This window comes from Chiloscyllium plagiosum, chromosome 24 (genome assembly GCF_004010195.1).
Source record: "Chiloscyllium plagiosum isolate BGI_BamShark_2017 chromosome 24, ASM401019v2, whole genome shotgun sequence".
In the NCBI taxonomy this organism is placed as follows: Eukaryota; Metazoa; Chordata; class Chondrichthyes; order Orectolobiformes; family Hemiscylliidae; genus Chiloscyllium; species Chiloscyllium plagiosum.
Window position 1 is genome coordinate 9424684 of NC_057733.1, and position 22208 is coordinate 9446891.

A 22208-nucleotide genomic window follows, 5' to 3' on the forward strand; every position below is an offset into this window, starting at 1 on the left:
ATTATTAAAGGATTGGATACTCTGGAGGCAGGAAATATGTTTCCTCTGATGGTGAGTGCTGAACCAGAGGACACAGCTTAAAAATACGGGGTAGACCATTTAGGATAGAGATAAGGAGAAACTTCTTCACCCAGAGAGTGGTGGCTGTGTGGAATGCTCTGCCCCAGAGAGCAGTGAAGGCCCAGTCTCTGGATTCATTTAAGAAAGAGTTGGATAGTGGAATCAAAGGTTATGGAGATAAGGCAGGAACAGGATACTGATTGAGGATGATCAGCCATGATCATATTGAATGGTGGTGCAGGCTCGAAGGGCAGAATGGCCTACTCCTGCACCTATTGTCTATTGTCATAATCACAGCTATGTGCTGGCCTGGGAGTACCTTAATTTATTAAAACACACATAAGAAAATTGAAAATATGCAATAAGTGAACTGATCACATTCTGTTTATTGCACTATTTCACTATTTGAGCAACTTTGCCTCAGAAGTTTCAACAAATCAAAAAAAAAGCCCATCATCATCACCACTTTTCCAGGGTAGCTAGTTACAGTCAGTGCCAGATAAATCTGAGAATTAATTACATTTGCTTGTATGTCTTTAATAAGTATATTTATTTAACAAAAGGTATCTAAAATTAGTAATTTGATGGCATCAAAATACTGCAGATGCAGAAAATCTCAAAGCAGAATATGATGGATAAGCTCAGCAGTTTGGGCAACATCTATGAAGAGAGGTACAGAAATAATGACTAGAATTTATATGTCTAGAAAGACTCCCCACCAAGAGAAAAGCAGGGGCTTTTCATGATGAATTGGCCTTGTTAGGTGCAAAATGCTATTTTTAGTGTAGTGTCACACTTCTGATCAAAACGATGAACCTACCAACGATGGCTATTGCCACTCAGAGACTCCTTCAGGTATCATGAAGCAAGCAGAAACTGAGCAACTACCCTTCACTCTGGAAGCCATTAGGAAACTTCCTCACAATCCAGTAGTATCTCTATGTGATGGGGACTTGTCCCAATATTAGTAAAATGTCAGCAATGGGGGAGGGAGGGGTTAAAGTCCCCACTAATTGGCCACTTTTAAATTAATTGGCTAACTGTCTCATGCTGGCACCCACTTCTGGGGATGACCCTGATGGCAGGAAGATGTTGGGCTACCCTCCTGAAGCCTTCCATTACCATTTTACAAGCTCATGCTCTCTCAGCCTATCTCTGGGCAAGATGATAAAATTCAGCCCAATGCTTCAGTTCAACAACTGCTCATCAGAGTGACTGCATATTTACAAAAATATATATTACTTAACTCTGAAAAAGATCACAGCAGTCAGGGGAGATGGTGGTGTCGTGGTAATGTTATTGGACTAATAGTTTATTCACTCAGGCCAATGCTCTAGGGTCGCCTACAACAGCTGATTGAATTTAAATTCAATGAATGTACCTGGAATTTAAAGACAGTAATGGTGATATAAAATAATTTATTTTTGTAGAACCCTATGTATTTCACAAACTTTAGGAAAGGAAATTTGTCATCCTTACCCAGTGTATTCAAGAGCATTTAGGGATGTGCAACAAATACTGACCTTCTAAATGCTGACGAATGCCAGTAATGCTCATGTTCTGTGAAATGCACACAAAGTTTCTTTCTCCTTTAAATCCTTGTAGCTGTCAAAATCTATCTGTGCCTAAACCTCTTAAAAATATCTCTCAGATTTTTCTGTGTTTCAGTGTTTCAAATTGACATATTCTAGCTTCCAAAAATCGCCTAGTTGATTGTGTGATTTAAAGAGAGAAGCTTAACTTTTCTATCTTGGGAGTTACTTAGACTTTGGATGTTGAATATCTGACTATATAACTTTAAAGGAAAAGCAGTCAGTGACATTCTGACATTCAGACTGAAGCAATCACAGTATTATTTTGATTTGAAAGTTTCCACAATCTAGCCTTGGGATAAGAAGCTGAACTGCTGTTGATTTTAAACTGCTTATGTACTTTGTTGAGACTGCAAGATACAATTACTACACCCAAGTTGGACAAAAGATACTTCATAATTGTCGATTGTTTTGAATATTGTACTTCTCATATCAAATCAATATCTAGATATTTAATTCCTTTGGCTAATGTGCCAGTTATGAAACCAAAAGAGAAAATGCTGGAAAATCTCAGCAGGTCTGGCAGCATCTGTAAAGAGAAAAAAGAGCTGACATTTTGAGTCTAACTGACCCTTTGTCAAAGCTAAAAAAAGGGAGAAATTAGGGAGATATTTATACTAGGCTGAGAGAAGGTGAGTCATGGCTCCAGAAGCAAAGGTAGCAATAAAGACTTGATAATGACAGTGCATGGAGGGATTATAGGGAGATTAGGAGCTGTGAATGACCAAGGCTGAAGCCAGTGCTATGTGACAAAATATGTGGGGGATGGGTGAAGCATAGGATTTGTGCGAGTTATGAATCTTTATCTTTATACTACTTCAAGCATCAATTTAACCAATCTGAAATAAAACCTGATACATGTTTGAAGCCCTCCCAAATTGTCAGCATGGGTGCATCCTTCTGAGAGGTGGCCTCCCAATTGGATTTGTTTTCGAGAACACACCAAGCCATTGACACATTCATGTATGCCAATGCAACTGTGTCCTTTGAACCAGCCATAGTGTCAGTTCTTGAGATATTGTATTTACAAATTCCCTGATTTGTTTACTTATTTTTGCCATTTCTCTCCTTGAATTGGGAGAAGGTATGATGCAAATTATAAGGCTTGAAAATTGCTAAAGCCCCAATCCATGGGATATAACAATGAAATTTTATTAGAGAGAACAAGAAAATGATCTTTACATTTTCTGATAAATTATCAAATTTAACAAGGTGGCCTGGGGCATTACTGAAGATTGTTGAAGTCAATATTTTCTTTGGCATAATATTCATCCCCAAGTAGGTATGGCATTTAAGGAAAAGCATTCTTGAAAAATTGTCCCATTCATTCAGTTTTTCTTATTTCATAGCCAAATTACGCTCAGATGTTCTTCTTGAGTAATCCTTTAAAGACTCAGAGTGGTACACCACAAAGGACTTAAATTTGAACTATTTTGCAGTTTCCCACCAAGCAGAAAAATTGTGTTTCTTTGGATGTAAACTCGGTGGAAAAGTATTGTTTGTGACATACACTTGGCATCTGAGAATCATAGGCAAATTACATAGAAACTTTTACTCTTACTAGAGGGATTAGTAATCACTGGGCATAGAATAAAGATGCAGAGCAGGAGGTTTAGAATGAATTTAAGGAAGAATTGTTTTCACCCAGAGGTAAATCACAATATTTAAGTATTGAGATGATTACTGGAAGCACCATAGCATACAAGACTACAGGCTAAGTGTTGGAAAATGTAACTAGAGTAGGTAGGTACTTGATAACTCATATGGACATTTGGGGCCAAAGGGTCTCACTGAAATTCTGACTTCTAATAAACTCCTGTCCCATCAACGTCAAATGTTTGTTTCAGTGGGGAGCCACTTTTCTCAATTTTATTTCAGGAAGTGAATTTTTCAGTTGATTTACAACCAAACTAACCACTTTACTATTCATCTTAATGACTTGCAAAAACAATGCCTCTTAAAATGTTGGCAGTCCTGAAGAAGGGTAATACCCAACATGTCGACTTCTCCATATCCTGATGCTGTCTGGCTTGGTGTGTTCTCTTAAAGTGTTAGAAACAACCATGATGAGCAGTAGAACTTGCCAACTGTGAATTTTCAGCCTGATCATTGTTTCAGTGGTGAGACAACCTTTTAGCTTTCACTTTACATGCCTATCACATTAGGAGAAATATATTGTATTGATTTTAGTCTTTCAGCCAGACTTCTTTTTAACATAATGTTACTGCTCATTTGACATGTATTGATAGCATGTAAACATTGTCACACTTGGTGGACTTCCTTTGATTTTGTCAACATTACAATGGATTGTTCTTATTGTGGTAGGAGGCACTTCAAGGGTTCTCCTGATAGTAGCTGCTCCAGCATCAAAATACCTTTTAGCCTCTAATTTAAAGTCTAAAGTTTTCTTGCATTCTTTTAAACCACCAGACTCACTACCATCAATAATTGGGTATATTTGACTCGCATTGACAAGCGACTGAATCAAAATATATTGTTATTGAGAATATACTTCAAACTAAGTTAAAATAGGCCTCTATATTCATATGTCAAAAGCAGTTCATTTATCCAAAGTAGTTTTCTATGACCCCATTGGCGAACTATGTAATAGCAAATGCCATGACATTAAAAGGATCTATTTTTCTTAATGTATTAATGAGATTATTACAAAACAACTTTGATCGAATCGAGGTTAATTGAGGAATTACTGTACTCTCAGCCTGCCCAGTTCCTCCACCTTATTTATTTTATCCACCAGGTTGACAAACTTTTCATTTATCTTGGCTTCGACAAAGTCCTCTTTCTTGTTAAATACTCATTTAATAATTCAACCATGCCTTATAGTTCCTTGAGTAGATCTCTGCCTTGGTCCTTAATTGTCTCCAGTAGGATGTAGAACAGTACAGCACTGGAACAGGCCCTTCGGCCACCATGTCTGCACTGACCATGATGCCATTCTAGACTAATCCCATCAGCCTGCACGTAGTCTGTATCCCTCTAATCCTTGCCTGTCCACATGTCTGTATAAATGTCTCTTAAATGTTGCTATTGTATCTGCTTTACCACCTCCCCTGGCAGTTCCTGATGAAGAGCTTATGCTTGAAACGCCGACACTCCTGCTCCTAACCGGCTGTGCTTTTCCAACACCACACTTTTTGACTGAGCACATTTCAGGCACCTACTACCTTCTGTGTTTAAAAAAAAACTTGCCTCACACATCTCCTTTAAACATTCCCCCTCTCACCTTAAACCTATGTCCCCTGGTATTTGATATTTCTACCCTGGGAAAAAGGCTCCAACTACTCACCCTATCCATGCCTCTCATAATTTTATATACTTCTGTCATTTCGCTTCTCAGCCTCAAATACTCTGGTGAAAACAATCCAATTATGTCCAATCTCTCCTTATAATTAATACACTCTAATCCAGGTAACACCCTAGGAAAGCTCTTTTTCACCTTCTCAAGTCTCCACACCCTTCTGTTAGTGTGGCGACCAGAAATGCACACAATTCTCCAAAATTGGCCGAACTAAAATTTTAGAGAGCTGCAACGTGACACACCAACTTTTATACTCTCATGCCTTGACCGAAAAGGACAAGCATATCATATGCCTCCTTACTATCTTATCCACTCATGTTGCCACTCTCAGGAGACTGCGGACTTGCAATCCAAGGCACACTGTACATCAATACTCAAGGTTTCTGCCATTCACTGTTTACTTCCCTTCCATATTTGACCCCCAAAATGTATCACCTCTTAAATGCTGATATCGTATCTGCTTTACCAGATTGTCTGGATTATACTCTGTATGCTATTTCCCCGCTCAAATTTTCAATTGATCTATCTCCTGCTATAACTTTAACCATCTTACTCACTATCTACAACTTCACCAATTTTTGTGTCATCTGCAAACTTACTAATCAGACAATCCACATTTTCATCCAAATCACTTATTTATGTGACAAATGATAGACTTCTCTGTACTGATCCTTGCGGAACAGTGCTGGTCACAGATCTCCGTTTAGAAAAACACCTCTCCAAACTATCCTCTGTCTTCCGTGATCAAGCCGATTTTGTATACATTGACCAACTCACTGTGGTTCCCATGTGACTTAATCTTCTGGACCAACTTACATGAGGGACCGTATCAAATGCTTTAGTAAGGTCCACATAGACTACACCAACTGCCCTACTATCAATCATCTTTGTCACTTCTCAAAAAACTCAATCAAATTTGTGAGACAAGACCTCTCCCACATAAAGCCATCCTATCCTTAATATGTCCACTCTTTTTCAAATGCAAATGAAATGTTCTGACATTTTATTGTCATTGTAACTGGAGAAGGCCTTTGGTATCTGTTTTATGTTTGCCTTTATTCTGTTCATGTATTGTTTCTTTGCCCTTGTTTTGGTATGCGGCCAGGTTCTCCTTTTATATTATCAAGCTGACATCTGTTATATGACCCTTTTTCTACTTTATCTTAGTCTTTCAGTCCTTTGACATCCCGGGAACTCAGGTTTTGTTTGCTCTTAGTTTTTTCTCTTTGGAGGGAAGATGTTGAGACTATACTGAACCATCTCTTTATAGGCCTCCTGTTTGAGCATTGCATTTCTACCTGCCAGTCTTTGACTCTAATTTACCTGGCTAGATTCCTCTTCAGTTTGCTGAAATTAGCCTTTTCCTGGTTAGGTTTTTTTATTCTGTGGAGAAAGAGTGGAGCAATGGGTCTAATTGGTAGCGCAAAGAGTTGACACAGGTACAGTAGCTAACTGGACTGCTTCTGTATTTTCTGGTCTGTCATTGTATAATCAAGAAATTCACTGCAAATTGGTTAAAAAAGATTGCTTGTAAAATTATGTTGCATAGTTTTATAACCACTGTACACAAAAGTACTGCTGAATACTTCTGAGGGCTACTACAAAGAAAAGACATCGAGAGATTCAAGTTCTTGTTTAAAATTAATGGAAGGAAGTTTAGTTCCCTATTGCCATCAGGTGGATTCAGATACAGAGCTCCAGCAGTAGGTTAACTATTCAGAATTCAATTTGCCACAGCACAATGGTGACTAGTTAAGAAAAAACTGTAAAAGTGTGTGGTGGGTGCAAAGATGGTGGCTCAGTGGTTAGCACTGCTGCCTCACAGCACCAGGGACCCAGGTTTAATTCCGCCTTGTGCGACTGTCTGTTGGAGTTTGCACATTCTCCCTGTGCCCACGTGGGTTTCCTCCAGGTGCCCACAATCCAAAGATGTGCAGGTCAGGTGAATTGGTCATTCTAAATTGCCCATAGTGTTAGGTGCATTAATCAGAGGGAAATGGGTCTGGGTGGGTTACTCTTTGGAGGGTCAGTGTGGACTTGTTGGGCCGAAGGGCCTGTTTCCACACTGTAGGGAATCGAAATCTAAAGTCTATTTTTAATGCAAATTGACACAAATCTGGCTGTACACTTCGGACATATTATTTTATTTTAAGCATTTGCCAATTAAGTTTATGTTATAACAACATTTGTGACAGTTATGCATGGAGACTCTGGATAATATTTTACATATAGTTGTCATTGTCCAGAAAGATCTTATAATTGAATGATACCAGTTGTGTATTAACAGATTCGAGAGATGAAGCTGTTTTGCGATACAAGTACATTGGAAAGAAAATGGTTGATCTATACTCCACTCAGGTGCCTGTTAAGTTTAGGGGACAAGGAATTGGCGTGCGACTGGCACAGGTATTGAATGTTTCCATAGTATGCTTTGAATTTTAAAGAAAATATGCAATAATTTACATATTTGGTGTGATCAAAGATGAGGAGCCAAAATTTTGGGTCAGCTATGGCCTAGTGGGAGCACTTTCAGCTCTGAATAAGAAGAGTTCAAGTCCCATCCAGAGACTTAAGCAGACCAGTTCCTGCAGGAGTGTTGTGTTGTTGGAAGTGCCATTTTAAAAATGAGCATAGGACCAGGAATAAACAATGTAGTTCTGTGTATGGTGTCTTTTAGTTAGATTATTGCTGATCTGAGACCAAACTCCATAAACCAACCTTAGTCTCCTATCTCCTCATATCTGTGAATAACAAAAATCTATGACTTGGTTTTAAATTTACCATTTATCTAGCATCAATTGCTATTTGTGGAAAAAGATCCACATTCTTCCCACCCTTTATAAAGAGAAGTTTTTCCTAATTTCTGGCTTGAAAGGTCTGGCTTTTGGCTTTTAGACTGTGCCTCTCAGTCCTAGACTTCCCTTCGTTGTCTCTGGGACTCTCTTTCTAACAGCAATTGTAGATGTACCTACATCCTAAGGCCAGTAGCTCCCTAACACTTTTTCAAAGGTAGTTAGTAATGGGCAATAAACTCTGGCCTAGCCGGCGACACTAACATCCCATGAGTGAAAAAACCTCCCCACCTATAAAAGTTGTTTCCCTTTACCTAGTTTCTTCCCCCAAATCTCTTGTAAACTTTGATCATTTCCCCTTAACCTTCTAAATTCCAACGATACCACCCTTGTTTATTTAAATTCCTGTTGTAATTTCACATTTAGTATCCAGGTATAAATTTGTAAACTTACTTTGCACATCTTTTTCTTTATACAGCAGTAGCATGATTTCTAGCCCAATGTTATCAATTCCTCCAGATTCGAAGGCCAATGATTCTGCATTCTATTCATGTTTTGAAATATTTTCTGTACCTGTTCATGACATTGTAATGGTTAATATACCTGAATCCCACAAATTTATTTGGATCTCCATTCTCTCTAGCTTTACAGCATTTAAAAAGTACCCTGTTCTAATTTTAGATCCAAAGAAGATAATGTCACCTTCAATTCCACGTTAAAATTCAATTATCACAGTTTTGCTCATTTACTTAATTGAACAATATCTCTTTGTAATTTCGTGCTTTCATCTATGCTGCTTACGTTGCCATCTATCTTTGTTTCATCTGCAAATGTTGATATGTGACTTTCTATCCCATCTTCTACCTTGTTAATAAATAAAGTGAATAGTTGATGTTTCAACACAGATTCTTGAGTCATCACTGCCACTTCAAGTGTCTGCTCATTATTCCTATGCTTTGTTTCCTTAAAACTCAAAGTGAGAAGTCACACAAACCAGGTTATAGTCCAACAGGTTTATTTGAAATAACAACTTTGAGTGCTGCTCCTTTGTCTGACACTTCACCTGATGAAGGAGCAGTGTTTCAAAAGCTTGTGATTCCAAATAAGCCTGTTGGACTATAACCTGGTGTTGTGTGACTTCTCACTTTGTCCACCCCAGTCCAACACTGGCACCTCCACATCCTTAATGCTGAGCAAACTCCTTCACCATGCCAATAATTTCCCTTCCATTTTGTGGGCTTTAAGTTTATCTAACAATTTCTCATGAAAGCCTTTATGAAATGCCACATGAAAGTCCATATAAGTAATGTCAGCAGGCATTCCCTTTTACACTTTTTAAATCACCATTTGAAAAAAATTAAATCTGGCTTGTCTTTTCATTTACAAATCCATGCATGCCATCTTTCTGATCAGTTAAAAACTTTAATGGTGTTCAGTTACTCTATCCTTAATTTGTAAACCCTAACTATATAAACAATTAATGTTAGGGTAACTGGTCTTGGTGGCACAGAATTTAAATATTCTCAAAAAAGGACAAAATTTGAAGCTTTTCATCTTACACTCAATACAACTAGGACATAAGAATCAAACTTGATAAAAGGGACATGATTTTATGTCACGAGGTGAAGGTGCTGATTAGATGGGCTATCTTTGGTGCTGAGAACAGTTAACTAGCAATCTTAACTCTCAGAGTCTAGATTAGAGTGCTGCTGGAAAAGCACAGCAGGGCAGGCAGCATCCAAGGAGCAGGAAAATCGACATTTCGGACAAAAGCCCTTCATGAGGAATGGAGGCAGGGAGCCTCCAGGGTGGAGAGATAAATGGGGGGTGGGTGGGGTGGGCGTGGGACTGGGGAGAAGGCAGCAAAGAGTACTTTTGCCTAATCTTAACTCTCAGACCAGGCAGATAGATTCTGATTGGTCAGGTTGTTGCTCTGTGGATAGAGCTGAGATTGACTGTCTCCAAGAAAAAAATGCAGTGTTTGTGCTGTACAGATACATTTTGTGTACATAAAACCTGGGTGTTGTGCATTTATATATGTAGTTTCGAGCATGTGCAAATGAATCAAACTGACAACTCGACTGCTAATCTTAAATTGATTTACACTGTAACGCTAACCATAGTCTAATTAAATAAATGGTTTCCAAGCGTAGAATGATATCCAATGGTGGATATATTTTTGAGGCTTGCATTCATGGGCTGTTTGAGTGCAATCGGAATGCTGACCACTTTGGATGGTCAATGGGACGTGTTGTTTGATATTGTCCAGCAGTCATTGGGATGTATTGCCTGTGTACCTGGCATCACACCGGCACTGAAACTAATATATTTCTTATTTGTGTCGTAAAGTATCAAATTGGCTTAATGGCATCATTCTCTTAGTGGAGAAAACCATGCATAGTTTTACTGCGTAGTAGCAGTATGAGACAGAAAAGCATGCGTATGTTTACTGTGTGATAGCAGTACGAGACAGCTAGCTTTGCGTGCTGTTCAAATTTTTGAAACCTTTCAGCATAATCTAAAGGAGACTGGGTATCGCTCAGGGGCAAAAGTGATGGACATAGGCTCTCTTATGAGTTTGTGATAAAAAAGAGATAATTTGATCAACATAATTGTTATTATGGTTGATTGTTTTGCTGTGCATTATCTCATCATCAAACTTCCATGATGTATAGGTGGCTGAGGCCCTGTTCATGAGGTTGCCAGTAAGATATATCTTGTAGCATTGGACTGTAGGAATTCTGATATTGACCAATGAACGTAGGCTTTTCAGTAGATGGTAGTTAAGAACCCATTGGCTGGACTTCTTACTGGCAGCCTTGAGAATAGGGCCCTAAGTTTAATGAGTGCAAGATGAAACATTTCAATTTATTGTTTCCGTTTAGCAATGATCTATAATTCTGGGTTTCTCTTCTACCTTTCCTACATAGTGGATAATGTGCACTGGGGCAATGGATTAGGAGCATGAGAATTCTGGAAGATTTACAGTTAAGGAATCTGAAATGTTGACACCAGTACCCTTTACCATCCTGAGATCGTAATTATCTGACTTTGGGGTTGTCACTGTTTTTCACCATTATTTTCTTTATTACTGCAAAGTTTCTTCTGTTAAGACCTAAATCAAAATGGATCAAAATTAAGAATAGTAAGGGTCAGAAAACATTGGTAGGTGTGATTTATTGTCCCCTAATAGTAATGATACTGTTATACTGGCAAAGTATCAGGTAATGAATAATAGGAACCTATAACAAAGGCAGTGTAATAATCTTTGAGTCTTTAATTTTTGGATATAGAATCAGGCTGGGTAGGATAATAAAATAAGAAAGGTGGCAGCACTGGTACATTGTTAAGACATTAGGGTGGGTAAGGTCGCATAGGGTAGCTAGGATAACACGATGGTTGGTAGTGAGGTCAGGTCTGACTGGGGAGGTTAGTTGGAGAATGCTGCAGTTTCAAAGGTTGGGTGTGGTTATGGTCAGAGGGCCAGAATGTGTCGGGAGTAGGGGTTGAAAGTCTGGCGGGCTTTGGATTTTTGGGGATGGATCAAAGGGTTGGGATGGGGGAGTTGTATCTTATTGGGGACTTGAGGGAATGTGAGGTTATTTATCTGGAAGTTAGAACTGGTTTTTTATGAATCTAGTTTCTCAGTAAATGCTAAGTAACTCAGATTTTTTTTTTAAGAGTTCCACATGCTGAGTAATTGCCCGTCAGAAATTTAAACTTCCTGGAATTCCCATGTTGTCATTGCGTCGGGACCTTTGAAGGGTCCTTAAAGAGCAGATTTGGTCTCTGACTAGCTGAAAGATCTGGACCAATATTGTATAAACTTATTCTGGGTGACCCTAGAAATTTATTAACATTTCTGCATATGTTAGTTTGCTTATTTCAATCAATTTGAAAATTATATTCCCCTATTAAAGCTGCTCTTCATTTGTTACAAGATGTAATCTCTACGTTTTTGCAATTCATTATTTCACAGCTGCTACCCGTAATCTATAGGCATCTTCTACTGCAATCTTAAATGCCCGTTACCATAATATTTCCAGTATCTGCTTACTACCCATTATGAAATCTGTGATTTCATCCTTCATCATGCATGTTACTTCTCTCCTCTTACCCCTACTTTTCCCGTAGACCTTAGAAACTGGTGTGTTTAGAGATATAAGACTAAGATCTTTTCAGTCCTCTCAAGTAGATAAATTATCCTGTAACTCAATTTTGAAGAAGGAACTGCTCTCCATGAAGTCTTGGCCAATATTTATTCTTAAATTAATATCACTAAAACATTATTTGAACATTTTTATTTGTGACATCTTGCTATTAATAAATTAGGATGCTCTATTTCCTATATTTTGATAGGAATTATATTAAAAGGGTAGTTGATTGGCTATAAAACATTTTGGAACATCTTGATACTGTATATGGTGCATAGAAACATAAATATTTATTTCCTAACATCGCCCATCTTTTAATATTTTTTATTAAATTGGACTTGTTCACAGGCTGCCATGAATTTTGTAGTGGAGGAGGATCTCAAGGTACGCACCAGCTGCTGGTTTGTAAAGAAATACCTGGATGATAATCCACTTCCCAAGTACACGGGACGAATAGTGAACTGACAGAGCAAATTGTTGGTCCTCTTAACGTTGGTTTTGAACAAAGGTCTCCGACCTTGCATTGTATAAAAGGAAAAGCACAAAAAACCCACCATTTTATTGTTTATCAATTATTTTGGTACCACATTAACTGAATTATCATTTACAGATCTGAACATATAATATATATTTATGCACTAAATAGCTGATGTATCGAGTTGCTCTGATAATTTGAGAAGCTTCCTACAGAGCCTAAAGACCAGAATAGAGTTTTATTGAGGTGAGTGCATCATTTCTGTTCTGTTTATTGAATGTAATGTATTATTCCAGTAAAAGTAATATCAGAGAAGTTAAAATTTTAAGGTCACTAAACATAGGACACCCAAACAATAAAGCCCCATGTGCAATACAATTAGGACCTGGAAATAATTAAATCCCTTAATACATTTTAAGTAGTTGAAAGGTTCCACAGTGTTTATTTTCCTCGTTACTTGTTTCCTCTGGCTGAAATTTATTTTAGATTGTAACTAATTCAAAGACTTATTGTATTTTAAACAAATTACCCTTCTTTATACCTTGTATGTTATGTGCTTCCTTGAATTAGTTAACTTAAATGCCTTAATTATGAATGATTTTTACAGTGTATTTTAATGAAAGGTCATGGACCTGAAATATTCACTGTTTCTCTTTTCACAGATGCTGCTGTACATGCTGAGTTTTTTATTTTAGATTTCCAACATCCTCATTATTTTACTTGAAATATTGTTTGTTCTTGTTTTGACTTACCTGAACTAGGTATTTACATTTATATAATGCCTTTAATGAATCAAAATGTTTCAAAATGTTTAGTGGTTTGAATGGAGTTAGACCTGAGCTGAACTAGGAGGATGGTGACTGATGGCGCTCTGAGTTGGACAGGTTTAAAGAGGCTTTTGAAAGTGTAGAGAGGTGTGATTAGGCAAGTTATTTATGAAGGAAGTTACAGAGTGAGGACAGGTTGAACAATAGCTTTGCCATTAATGATTGAAGAGATGGAGGAAGAGGAACAAATAATAGACCAGATTGACTGAATTGACCATCATTTTCGTACTCTGTTTTTCTAGATTTAATGGCACAATATCTGCTTTAATTTTGATGGATATTCAGACTTCAGGCTGGGTCCAGTTGGAATTAGCAAGAAAGATCTATTAACCAATGCTAAACAATACTATTGACATAGAGATCCACCCATGGAGATGTGGAGTTATCATGTCTCCAATCTATGAAGTATTCCGTGAGATAAGTATATTTTGCCAGCAAATGGAAGAAATGGGGTACATCCAGATTATGATTTGGATTGCTGAAAAAAATCTCAAATTGAAGAAAAAAAAATAAATTCCTTCTTTCCATCTTGTAAAAAGATTGAACAGGACAGCATCTTTAATTCGATGAACCTTGTTCAGTTGTGGAAAACAATTTGATTCCCATATCCATCTCAACAATACTGCCAATTCCACAGGTTCAACAGGGAGAAGGAAATATTTAAAGACTCTGGTGTAGAGATGAACTGATGTTATGTATACTAAGCAAGTTTGAGAGTTTTGCTGTTGGAAAGTTTTGATATTTTTTGCTTTCCTGAGGAGGTGTATATGTGTAAATAAATTTGCTGTTTTTATTTCATGCTACTACTCAACCTTTTGTTTTTAATAAACCAGATTTGTAGTTTATAGTCTTAAGCTGCACGGTTTGATATCGCAATAATTCTGACATTCTACAGGACAACATGAGTGGGTTTATGTCAGTTCAATGAGCTACTTTCCCTCTTGACCTCATAGGCAATCCTCCATTACCAGAAAGTTTGAGAATAAAATGGAACTCTGGTTTGTAGGGAGGAAACACTCTGGTACAAAAATTGTGGTCTTGGGTGCTCAGCATGAGAAAAATGTTGAATACAAGACCTGAAACCATAAAACGTTTCTCCATACAGCAAGTATTAGCCTACTTCCCATGAACAGTGTTGGGTCAGATATGAGGATCTACGATGTGACATTGTAAGACTTCATTATCTGTTTAAATTAGAACTGTTCCTTCTTGCTCTTTTTTTCTACTTTTGCTATTCATCAGTAATATTACATAAAGTCTTCCCTCCAAATGCCACATAGACCTCCTGCTGTTTGTAAGGCTTTAGACCAGGAAGAAGATGCAGGAGTAGGCTGTTCAGCCGATTGAGAGTGCTTTGCCAATGAATCTGATAATGGCTGATATCAACTTCACCATTATTTACCCACCTCACTTTTGTTGCCTATGAGTATCTACCCTCCTAGTCATTACCCATCTCTGTCTCTCAACTCCACCCCGACACTTACCTCTGAGACACGTGTCAAGAAGTTTGTTCTTGTACAACTACCAGCTGCCTGTGAGGGTATAATAGATGCTGACAGCTGTCCAGATGGGATTAAAGCCTAATTTTACAATGTCAGCTTTTCTTTTGGAACTGGGTGTCAAATTTCCACCCCAAACATTTCTGCAAAAGAAAGAGAAATTTTCAATTTTACCTTCCAATGTTGCAGTGAGAGATCAAATGCCAATGGCTAAAAATACAATAAAATTATAGAATATTAGAGCACAAAGGAAGACAATTCAGCCTATTATGCTTATTTTGGCCTTGAAAGACTTAAATAATATGTAGTTTCCTTTTTTCTTAATTTCATAGAACAATGGAATCATACAATATAGAAAGAAGTCATTTTGCAGTAAAACCTGTACTTTTTTTAGTTTTAATCCTCTTTCCACACAGCTTTCCCCCACTCTGCCAATTCCATTCCCAACCTACCTCTTATTTTTTGCCTATTACCTTAAATCGATTTCTACCAGTTCCCAAACCCAGCACAGTTTCTGCCCGTATACTGTTTTAATACTTTTCCTTTATCTTCTGATTTTTTTAACACACCGCTCCCTTTTTAAGAAGTATAAACATTATCTCACCATACTGACTGCACCTCCCAAATCAAAGCTTCCAGGTAAATATGACTGCTGATGGGTGCACTGAATTAATTGAAGTACTATTGAAAGCGGGTAACCACGCGCAAATGCAGAATAAATATTGATTTCAGTTTCCTGGTTGCAAGTGCTAAAATCCTGCATGAGTTAGTTGCAATTTGTCAGTGGTTTCTACTGGGGCTATTCTAACATGCCTAGTTGTAACCTATAAAGATAATATTTAAGAATTAGAGCTCTTTGATTCAGATCTACATACCCGACTGTGGTCTAGAATAAAATGTTATTGACGTGTGTGAGCTTTTTCAGGGTGATACTAAGAGTAATTGTATGTTATTATGCCATCCTGATCACAATTGTGTGGATTTTCTTTTTATAACTAATACTTCTGAATTCCTTTTGCTGACATTTCATTTAGCTTGTGTATGGTAATATAATTTACACATTCCTGATGGATAATGCCAGTAAGGATTACCTTGAGCTGTTTACACTGCTGCTTATTCAGCAAATAGCCATCAATTATTGTGACTCTTGTCACTTACACTTACAATCTTGCATTTTTCTTTCCATCCTGAGCAGGCAACAGCCTGTTTCAGTTAAAACTCACATCTGTTGATTTAACATGTGGATCAATGTAGCTGTGATGCACTTCAGTAAAAGTTCCCAATGCCTTCTGCTTAAAGCCTCTCTGAAAGTCAGTAGGTTATTCCTAGCTGTTTCATAAAATACTTTAAAGAACAATTACATTGATAACTATCACTCAATTTTAAAAATCTTTTCCTGAACTCCTATCAATGAACAATGATCAACAGTAAAAAATGTCAAACAATGTCAGTTAAACCAAACTTGGGTGTATCACAAAACCTATATTTCACACCCACCCTAAAAACCATGAAATCTGACACACCAAATAAAAAGTAGTCCAGAAATGTCTGTACCAGGGGAGAACGAAAACCTGAATATTGTTTGATTTGCTTGGATGGTTAAACTAACCCAGGAGACTGTAACTTTGTTTAATCTTACACGTTACCTGGCTCCACTACAACAGTCTCTGTCACAGCCAAGAATAGACCCAGCTCTGTTTTAAAATAAATTCAGTGAATAACATTTGTTGTGTGCTGTGATTCCAACCATTACAAGTTTAAGGTTGGGATAGTTTGCTGCCACCAGCCTCCCCTTAACTGGGTCTCAGCAGTTACTTGGTTTAAAGTGTGTCTTAACAAGAAGAGACTCATCTTAAACAATTTATAATTTATTGCACAATAGCAATCATGTACAAGTTACATTAATGTACATTACACAATTGACTTGTTACTAAGACCATTGGAGACCATTACTAATTTATGGGTTGTCAATCTACAAGATCCTAAGTTGTTTTGCTTTTCCCATACATGTCCATATGATGTGACAAAGCAGACCACTTGATTGACACATTAATTTCCTCCACTGCTGGCACTCAGTAGCTGCAGTGTATACTGCTGACGAGATGCACTGCAGAAATTCATTAGGCTTCTTCGACAACAACTTCCAAACCCATGTGTATTCTCATCTAGACAGACAAGGATAACAGATACACAGGAACACCACTGTCTGCAGGTTTCCCTTCAAGCCACTCACCATCCTGACTTGGAAACATATCACCATTCCTTCAGTGTCACTGGGCCAGAATCCTGGAATCACCCTCAATGTACTTACATCAAATGGTTTGCAGTGATTAAAGACGACCGCTTTTCACCACTTTTCTAAGGACAAAATCCTGAACCAGGTAACAATATCCACATCCTATGACAATATATATTAAAAAAAAGAGATTGGTTGAGCTTAAATTTAGTTTTCAACATTAGATCTTTCAGAGCCATTTGCTTATTCAATTGCAGCTATTAAATGAGCTGGCAGCTTCGTCAATGGATATGCTATCCTCTGGGAAAAGGTTAACACTCACACAACACCAGGTTATAGTCCAACAGGTTTATTTGGAAGCACTAGCTTTTGGAATGCTGTTCCTTTGTCAGGCAGCTAGTGGATGAAGGACCAGCGCTCTGAAAGCATATACTTCGAAATAAACCTGGGTGTTGTGTGATTTTTAACTTTGTCCATCTTAGTTCAACATCAGCTACCATCCACACTCTGGGAAAAAGACCACCTTATCTAGTTATGGTCTTATATAACTAGAGACTGTGACCACTGGCCTGTGCTACAAATGTCCACTTCTGGGGCTTCAGTACAAACCCCTGATACATTTGTGGAGAGATATAGTGTTTCCTTTACAAACTAAGTGGCAGTTTAAATACCTTAAACTTAGCAAATGGAAGGCTATTGCTGGTGCTTTGGAGCTTGTATTTGCTAAATACTCAAATATTTAACTGAACCAGCCACATAAATGCATGACAACCGGAGCAGTTGGAGATAATCTATGACAAGTGGTTCATCTCCTGATCTCCCAATGAGTTTGCAGTACTGGTGTTGGAACTATTGATGCATCAGGGCTGCAGTGTGTACTACCGACAGAATGGATTGCAGCAATTCATCAAATCATCTTTGACAAGTAGAGTTAAGTGTGAGATCATCCGCAATTGCATTTGAATGAAGGAGTAGACTCAAGTGGGCTATATGCTCCAAATCAAACCTGTGACTTCAACCTTCGAGAAGATTGTAGCCAGCAAATGCGTGGAAACGCCACCACCTTCAAGATTCCTACATCATTCACTATCCTGTCATCTCTTCATCACTGGACCAAAATATTCAAATTTCCCACCTGACAGGAATGCGAGACTCCTTTCACCATGTATTCAGTGGGTGATGGATCTGAATTACGATGGATGAACCTTTTCATCCCTGCAGCTGAAGAGATTACAGTAATTTGAATGTAATTATGTAGAGACAGAAAATGCTTTCCTTTTCTGGGAAATCCAGAATGTTAAGCACATCATCTTAAGATAGGAGGTAAGCCAGTTAAATTCAGACCCAGGAGAAATTTCTCCACATTGAGGGTTATGAAAAAAGTGGAATATACTTAGAAAGCTGTTGATGCAATGTTAAATGAGATGTCTAAAAAGGAGTTTGGTGTTTATTTGGAAACAGGAAAAGCTTGACAACAGTCAATAAATTTGTATGAGATAATGGAGCTGCCATGACGAATAGAAATTGTAAATTTTCTAAATCAATTTGGTCCTTGAGTTTTGTGTTTCATTCCCATTTGAACTTGCCTCAGAAATAGGTCTTAAATATTAACTCTATCCAGTGGCCAGCAAGCTATGCTTTTAGTGATAAGTCTGCCCTGTTCAAATAAAGAGATTGTAGTTTCAGAATTTAGTTTGGTGCAGTTTGATTTAATGTTCAGCAGAGGGAGTTATTACTACTCCTCATGTGATGTAAACACAGCTTTGCTATTTAAAAGATTCTGGAAAACAAAATGCTGAGCTGTTATTCCTTAATTCAGGCACTGAAGCTGACACAGCTAAGGAATTTAATTTAACAGCTCCCTAATCTTCTTAGCTCAGTTTACACATTTTGCAATGATTTGAGGGTGGACTGGGGTGTACAATGTTAAAAATCACACAACACCAGGTCACAGTCCAGCAGGTTTATTTGGACCAAGCTTTTTTACATATGAAAGAACTGAAATCAACGTGGTCATTCTAAAAGATGAGAGACTTAACAAACCATCCTGGTCTTTTACAATATATAATTTCAGTTACATTACACTGTAAACCTTTGCTATAAATTCTGTGTCTTACAATCTTATACTCCACAACCACCTATCTGTTATGAAGGAGCAGCACTCTGAATGCTAGAGCTTCCAAATATACTTGTTGGACTATAACCTGGTGTTGTGTGATTTTTAACTTTGTATAGTTTTACCAACAAAGCCACTTCAGTGAACTCATTAAATATTATGTGGAGGAATAGGTGCTGGACTGGAGTGTACAAAGTTAAAATTCACACAACACAAGGTTATAGTCCACCAAGTTATAGTCCAACAGTCAACACAACCACCTGATGATGGAGCAGTGCTCCAAAAGCTAGTGCTTCCAAATAAATCCTATTGGACAATAACCTGGTATTGTGTGATTTTTAACTTCATCATTAAACATTAGTCTGATTCAAATATGTTTTGAACGCTCTAAAATGTGTTCTACTGTTCACTCTGTAGCTATGGAATTACAACTTGAAGCATTGTATTTATGGTACAAATTATGGCAGCAGAGGAGGCAGTGTTTGGGCTCCTGAGCCTGAGCTCGTTTGCTTTTCTTTGTGACTTTTTAAAAACTTTTTACTCACCTTTTTGTGAAGAGTTTGGTAGCTACCAGCACAAGACCTAGCAGCATCAGTGAGGTGGTTCACGCATGGATATGTTGAGGCGAGTTTGGGCCCAGTGTGGGACCCAGCAGCATTGGCAGCGGCTGCATCAGCAAGGTCAGCCTAGCACAGCGGTGATGGTGGAAGTAAGATGGCACAGGAGAGGGACAACTCTGTTCCAGAAGTGTCAGTGCGGCAAAGGGACGTGAAACCGGTGACAGTCTTAGCATTGGCTGTAGGAGCCCGGATCCAGGCCCGTGGTTGAGCTAGGATGAGATAGCCATTCCAAAAGATCACTTAACAATAAAAGGAATGTAAAGTTAAACTTCATTGCTTTACTTTCTGCCTTGTCCTGTGTTTTGGTTTATTTTCTGTGTTTTAAGATGACACTGGAGAGTAGTGACACTGTAACAACAAAATACATGTGACAATAACTAAATGAATTCTAAATTCACCCTCAATTTTCCAAAATTTTAGGCTAAATAGCTTGTCAACAACTTATTGCCACACTTCACGTGAGTACCAAATCAGATTTTAGAAATCAGATTTATTTTGATGTAAAAGGCATTTGACAAGGTTCTGCATGGTAGACTGGTGAAGAAGCTTACATCACATGGAATACAGGGAGAACTAGCCATTTGGATACAAAATTGGCTCGAAAGTAGGAGACAGATGGTGGTGGAGGGTTGCTTTTCAGACTGGAGGCCTGTGACCAGCAGTATGCTGCAAGGATCGGTGCTGAGCCCACTGTTTTCTTTTTGTCAGTTATGTAAATGATTTGAATGTAAATATAGGAGGTAAAGTTAGTAAATTTGCAGATTACACCAAAACTAATGGTGTACTGGACAGCGAAGAAGGTCCAAGGAATGGCAGATTGAGTTTAATCTAGATAAATGTGAGGTGCAACATTTTGGGAGGGCAAATCGGGGCAAGACTTATACACTTAAGGGTAAGGTCCTGGGGAGTGCTGCTGAACAAAGAAACCTTGGCATGCAGGTTCATTGATCCTTGAAAGTGGAATTGTAGGAAGTCAGGGTAGTGAAGAAGGTGTTTGGTATGCTTGTCTTTACTAGTTAGTGCAGCGAGTATAGGAGTTAGGAGGTCATGTGGTGGCTGTACGGGGTATTGGTTAGGCCACTTTTGGAATACTGCATTCAATTCTGGTCTCCCTGCTATAGGAGAGATGTTGTGAAACGTGAAAGGGTTCATAAAAGATTTACAAGGATGTTGCCAAGTTTGGAGGGTTTAAGCTGTAGGGAGAGCTGAATAGACTGGGCTATTTTCTCTGGAGCGTCAGAGGCTGCGGGCTGACCTTATAGAGGTTTATTAAATTATGAGGGGCATGGATAAGATGAATAGTCAATGGTCTTTTCCTCAGGGTAGGGGAGTCCAAAACTAGAGGGCATAGGTGAGAGGGAAAAAGGTTTTAAAGAGATCTAAGAGGCAACTTTTTCACTCTCAGCGTGATGCATGTATGGAATAAACTGCCAGAGGAAGTGGTGGAGGCTGGTACCAATACAACAATTAAAAGGCATTTGGATGAATATATGAATAAGAAGGGTTTTGAGGGATATGGGCCAAGTGTTGGCAAATGAGATTGGATTAGGTTAGGATATCTGGTTAGCATGGACCAAAGGGTCTGTTACCATCTTTCTGATGATATGTATTTCTAATTATGTTTGCTGTTGCTATGAATTGCCAAATTGAAAGATAAAATATTTTTTCTGAAAACATGAAATAACAGAAGTATAAAATATCTTTCAAGCCCAAATAAAGAACTTGCACTGATAATGTGTTTTTCAAGTACTCATCATGCTTTAGAGACCATTCCAGCCTATGTTGTAGTCACCAACAAAAAATTGGAAAGCCAGCAATTAATCCATTTGTGTACAACAAAATCCCACAGACTGTAGTGTGATAAGCAATTTTTGAGATATTGGTTGAAGCATGAATATTGACAAGATACCAGAGGAATTATCTTGCTCATCTTTGAGATGTCATGGGATCTTTTATGTCCACCAGACATACAGTTTCTCCAACAGTACATCATTCCCTCTGAAGTGCACTACATTGGTGTGGAGGGCTGTGGGACATGAGCATACAATGTCTGGCAGGCAATCAAGATTGCCACAATTGAGCCACAGCTAACACTGTTAATATGAAAACAACTGCATATGTAATTGGATTTTAGCTGATGTATAACAATATTAAGCTTTGCTTACCTCGTACACATACTCCCACAAGATAATGCTTCATAGACATACAATTAAAAAGTATTAATCTGATTGATTGATAGTAATGTTTTTTCTGACACTCATTAACATTTTATTCTGCCTTGTGTCTTTAATATACATTGGCCTGGTACTTACCAGGTAAGTGATCTACCAGGAAGCACAGTGAGAATTTTCTTGAGATTTTATTCTTTTTTTCTAATATACAGTTTGTAAAATGCACCTGGCAATGAAAGCAAAATAATAAAGATCATTTAAATTAATGTTGACTGCTTTCAATAGGGTAACAGGTTTAAAGGAATAATCAAAACCACAATTTGCAAGAGGAAGGATTAGATTGTTCC

At 38.0% G+C, this 22208-nt stretch overlaps 1 protein-coding gene across 6 annotated transcripts in view; it reads left to right on the plus strand.

Moving 5' to 3' along the window:
• LOC122562016 (protein NATD1-like) overlaps positions 1 to 14051 on the plus strand; it is a 31200-nt gene extending 17149 nt beyond the window's left edge. For 3 of the 6 annotated variants that reach the window (XR_006315187.1, XR_006315189.1, XR_006315190.1), the window contains 3 exons: positions 7259 to 7377; positions 12266 to 12638; positions 13055 to 14051. Coding sequence is in view for 1 of the 6 variants with exons in the window: in XM_043714415.1 (XP_043570350.1) it covers positions 7259 to 7377; positions 12266 to 12382 (236 nt within the window). In the remaining 5 variants the exon portion in view is untranslated. The other 3 variants (XR_006315188.1, XR_006315191.1, XM_043714415.1) reach the window with 3 other exon arrangements.
• The last annotated feature ends 8157 nt before the right edge of the window (positions 14052 to 22208 follow it).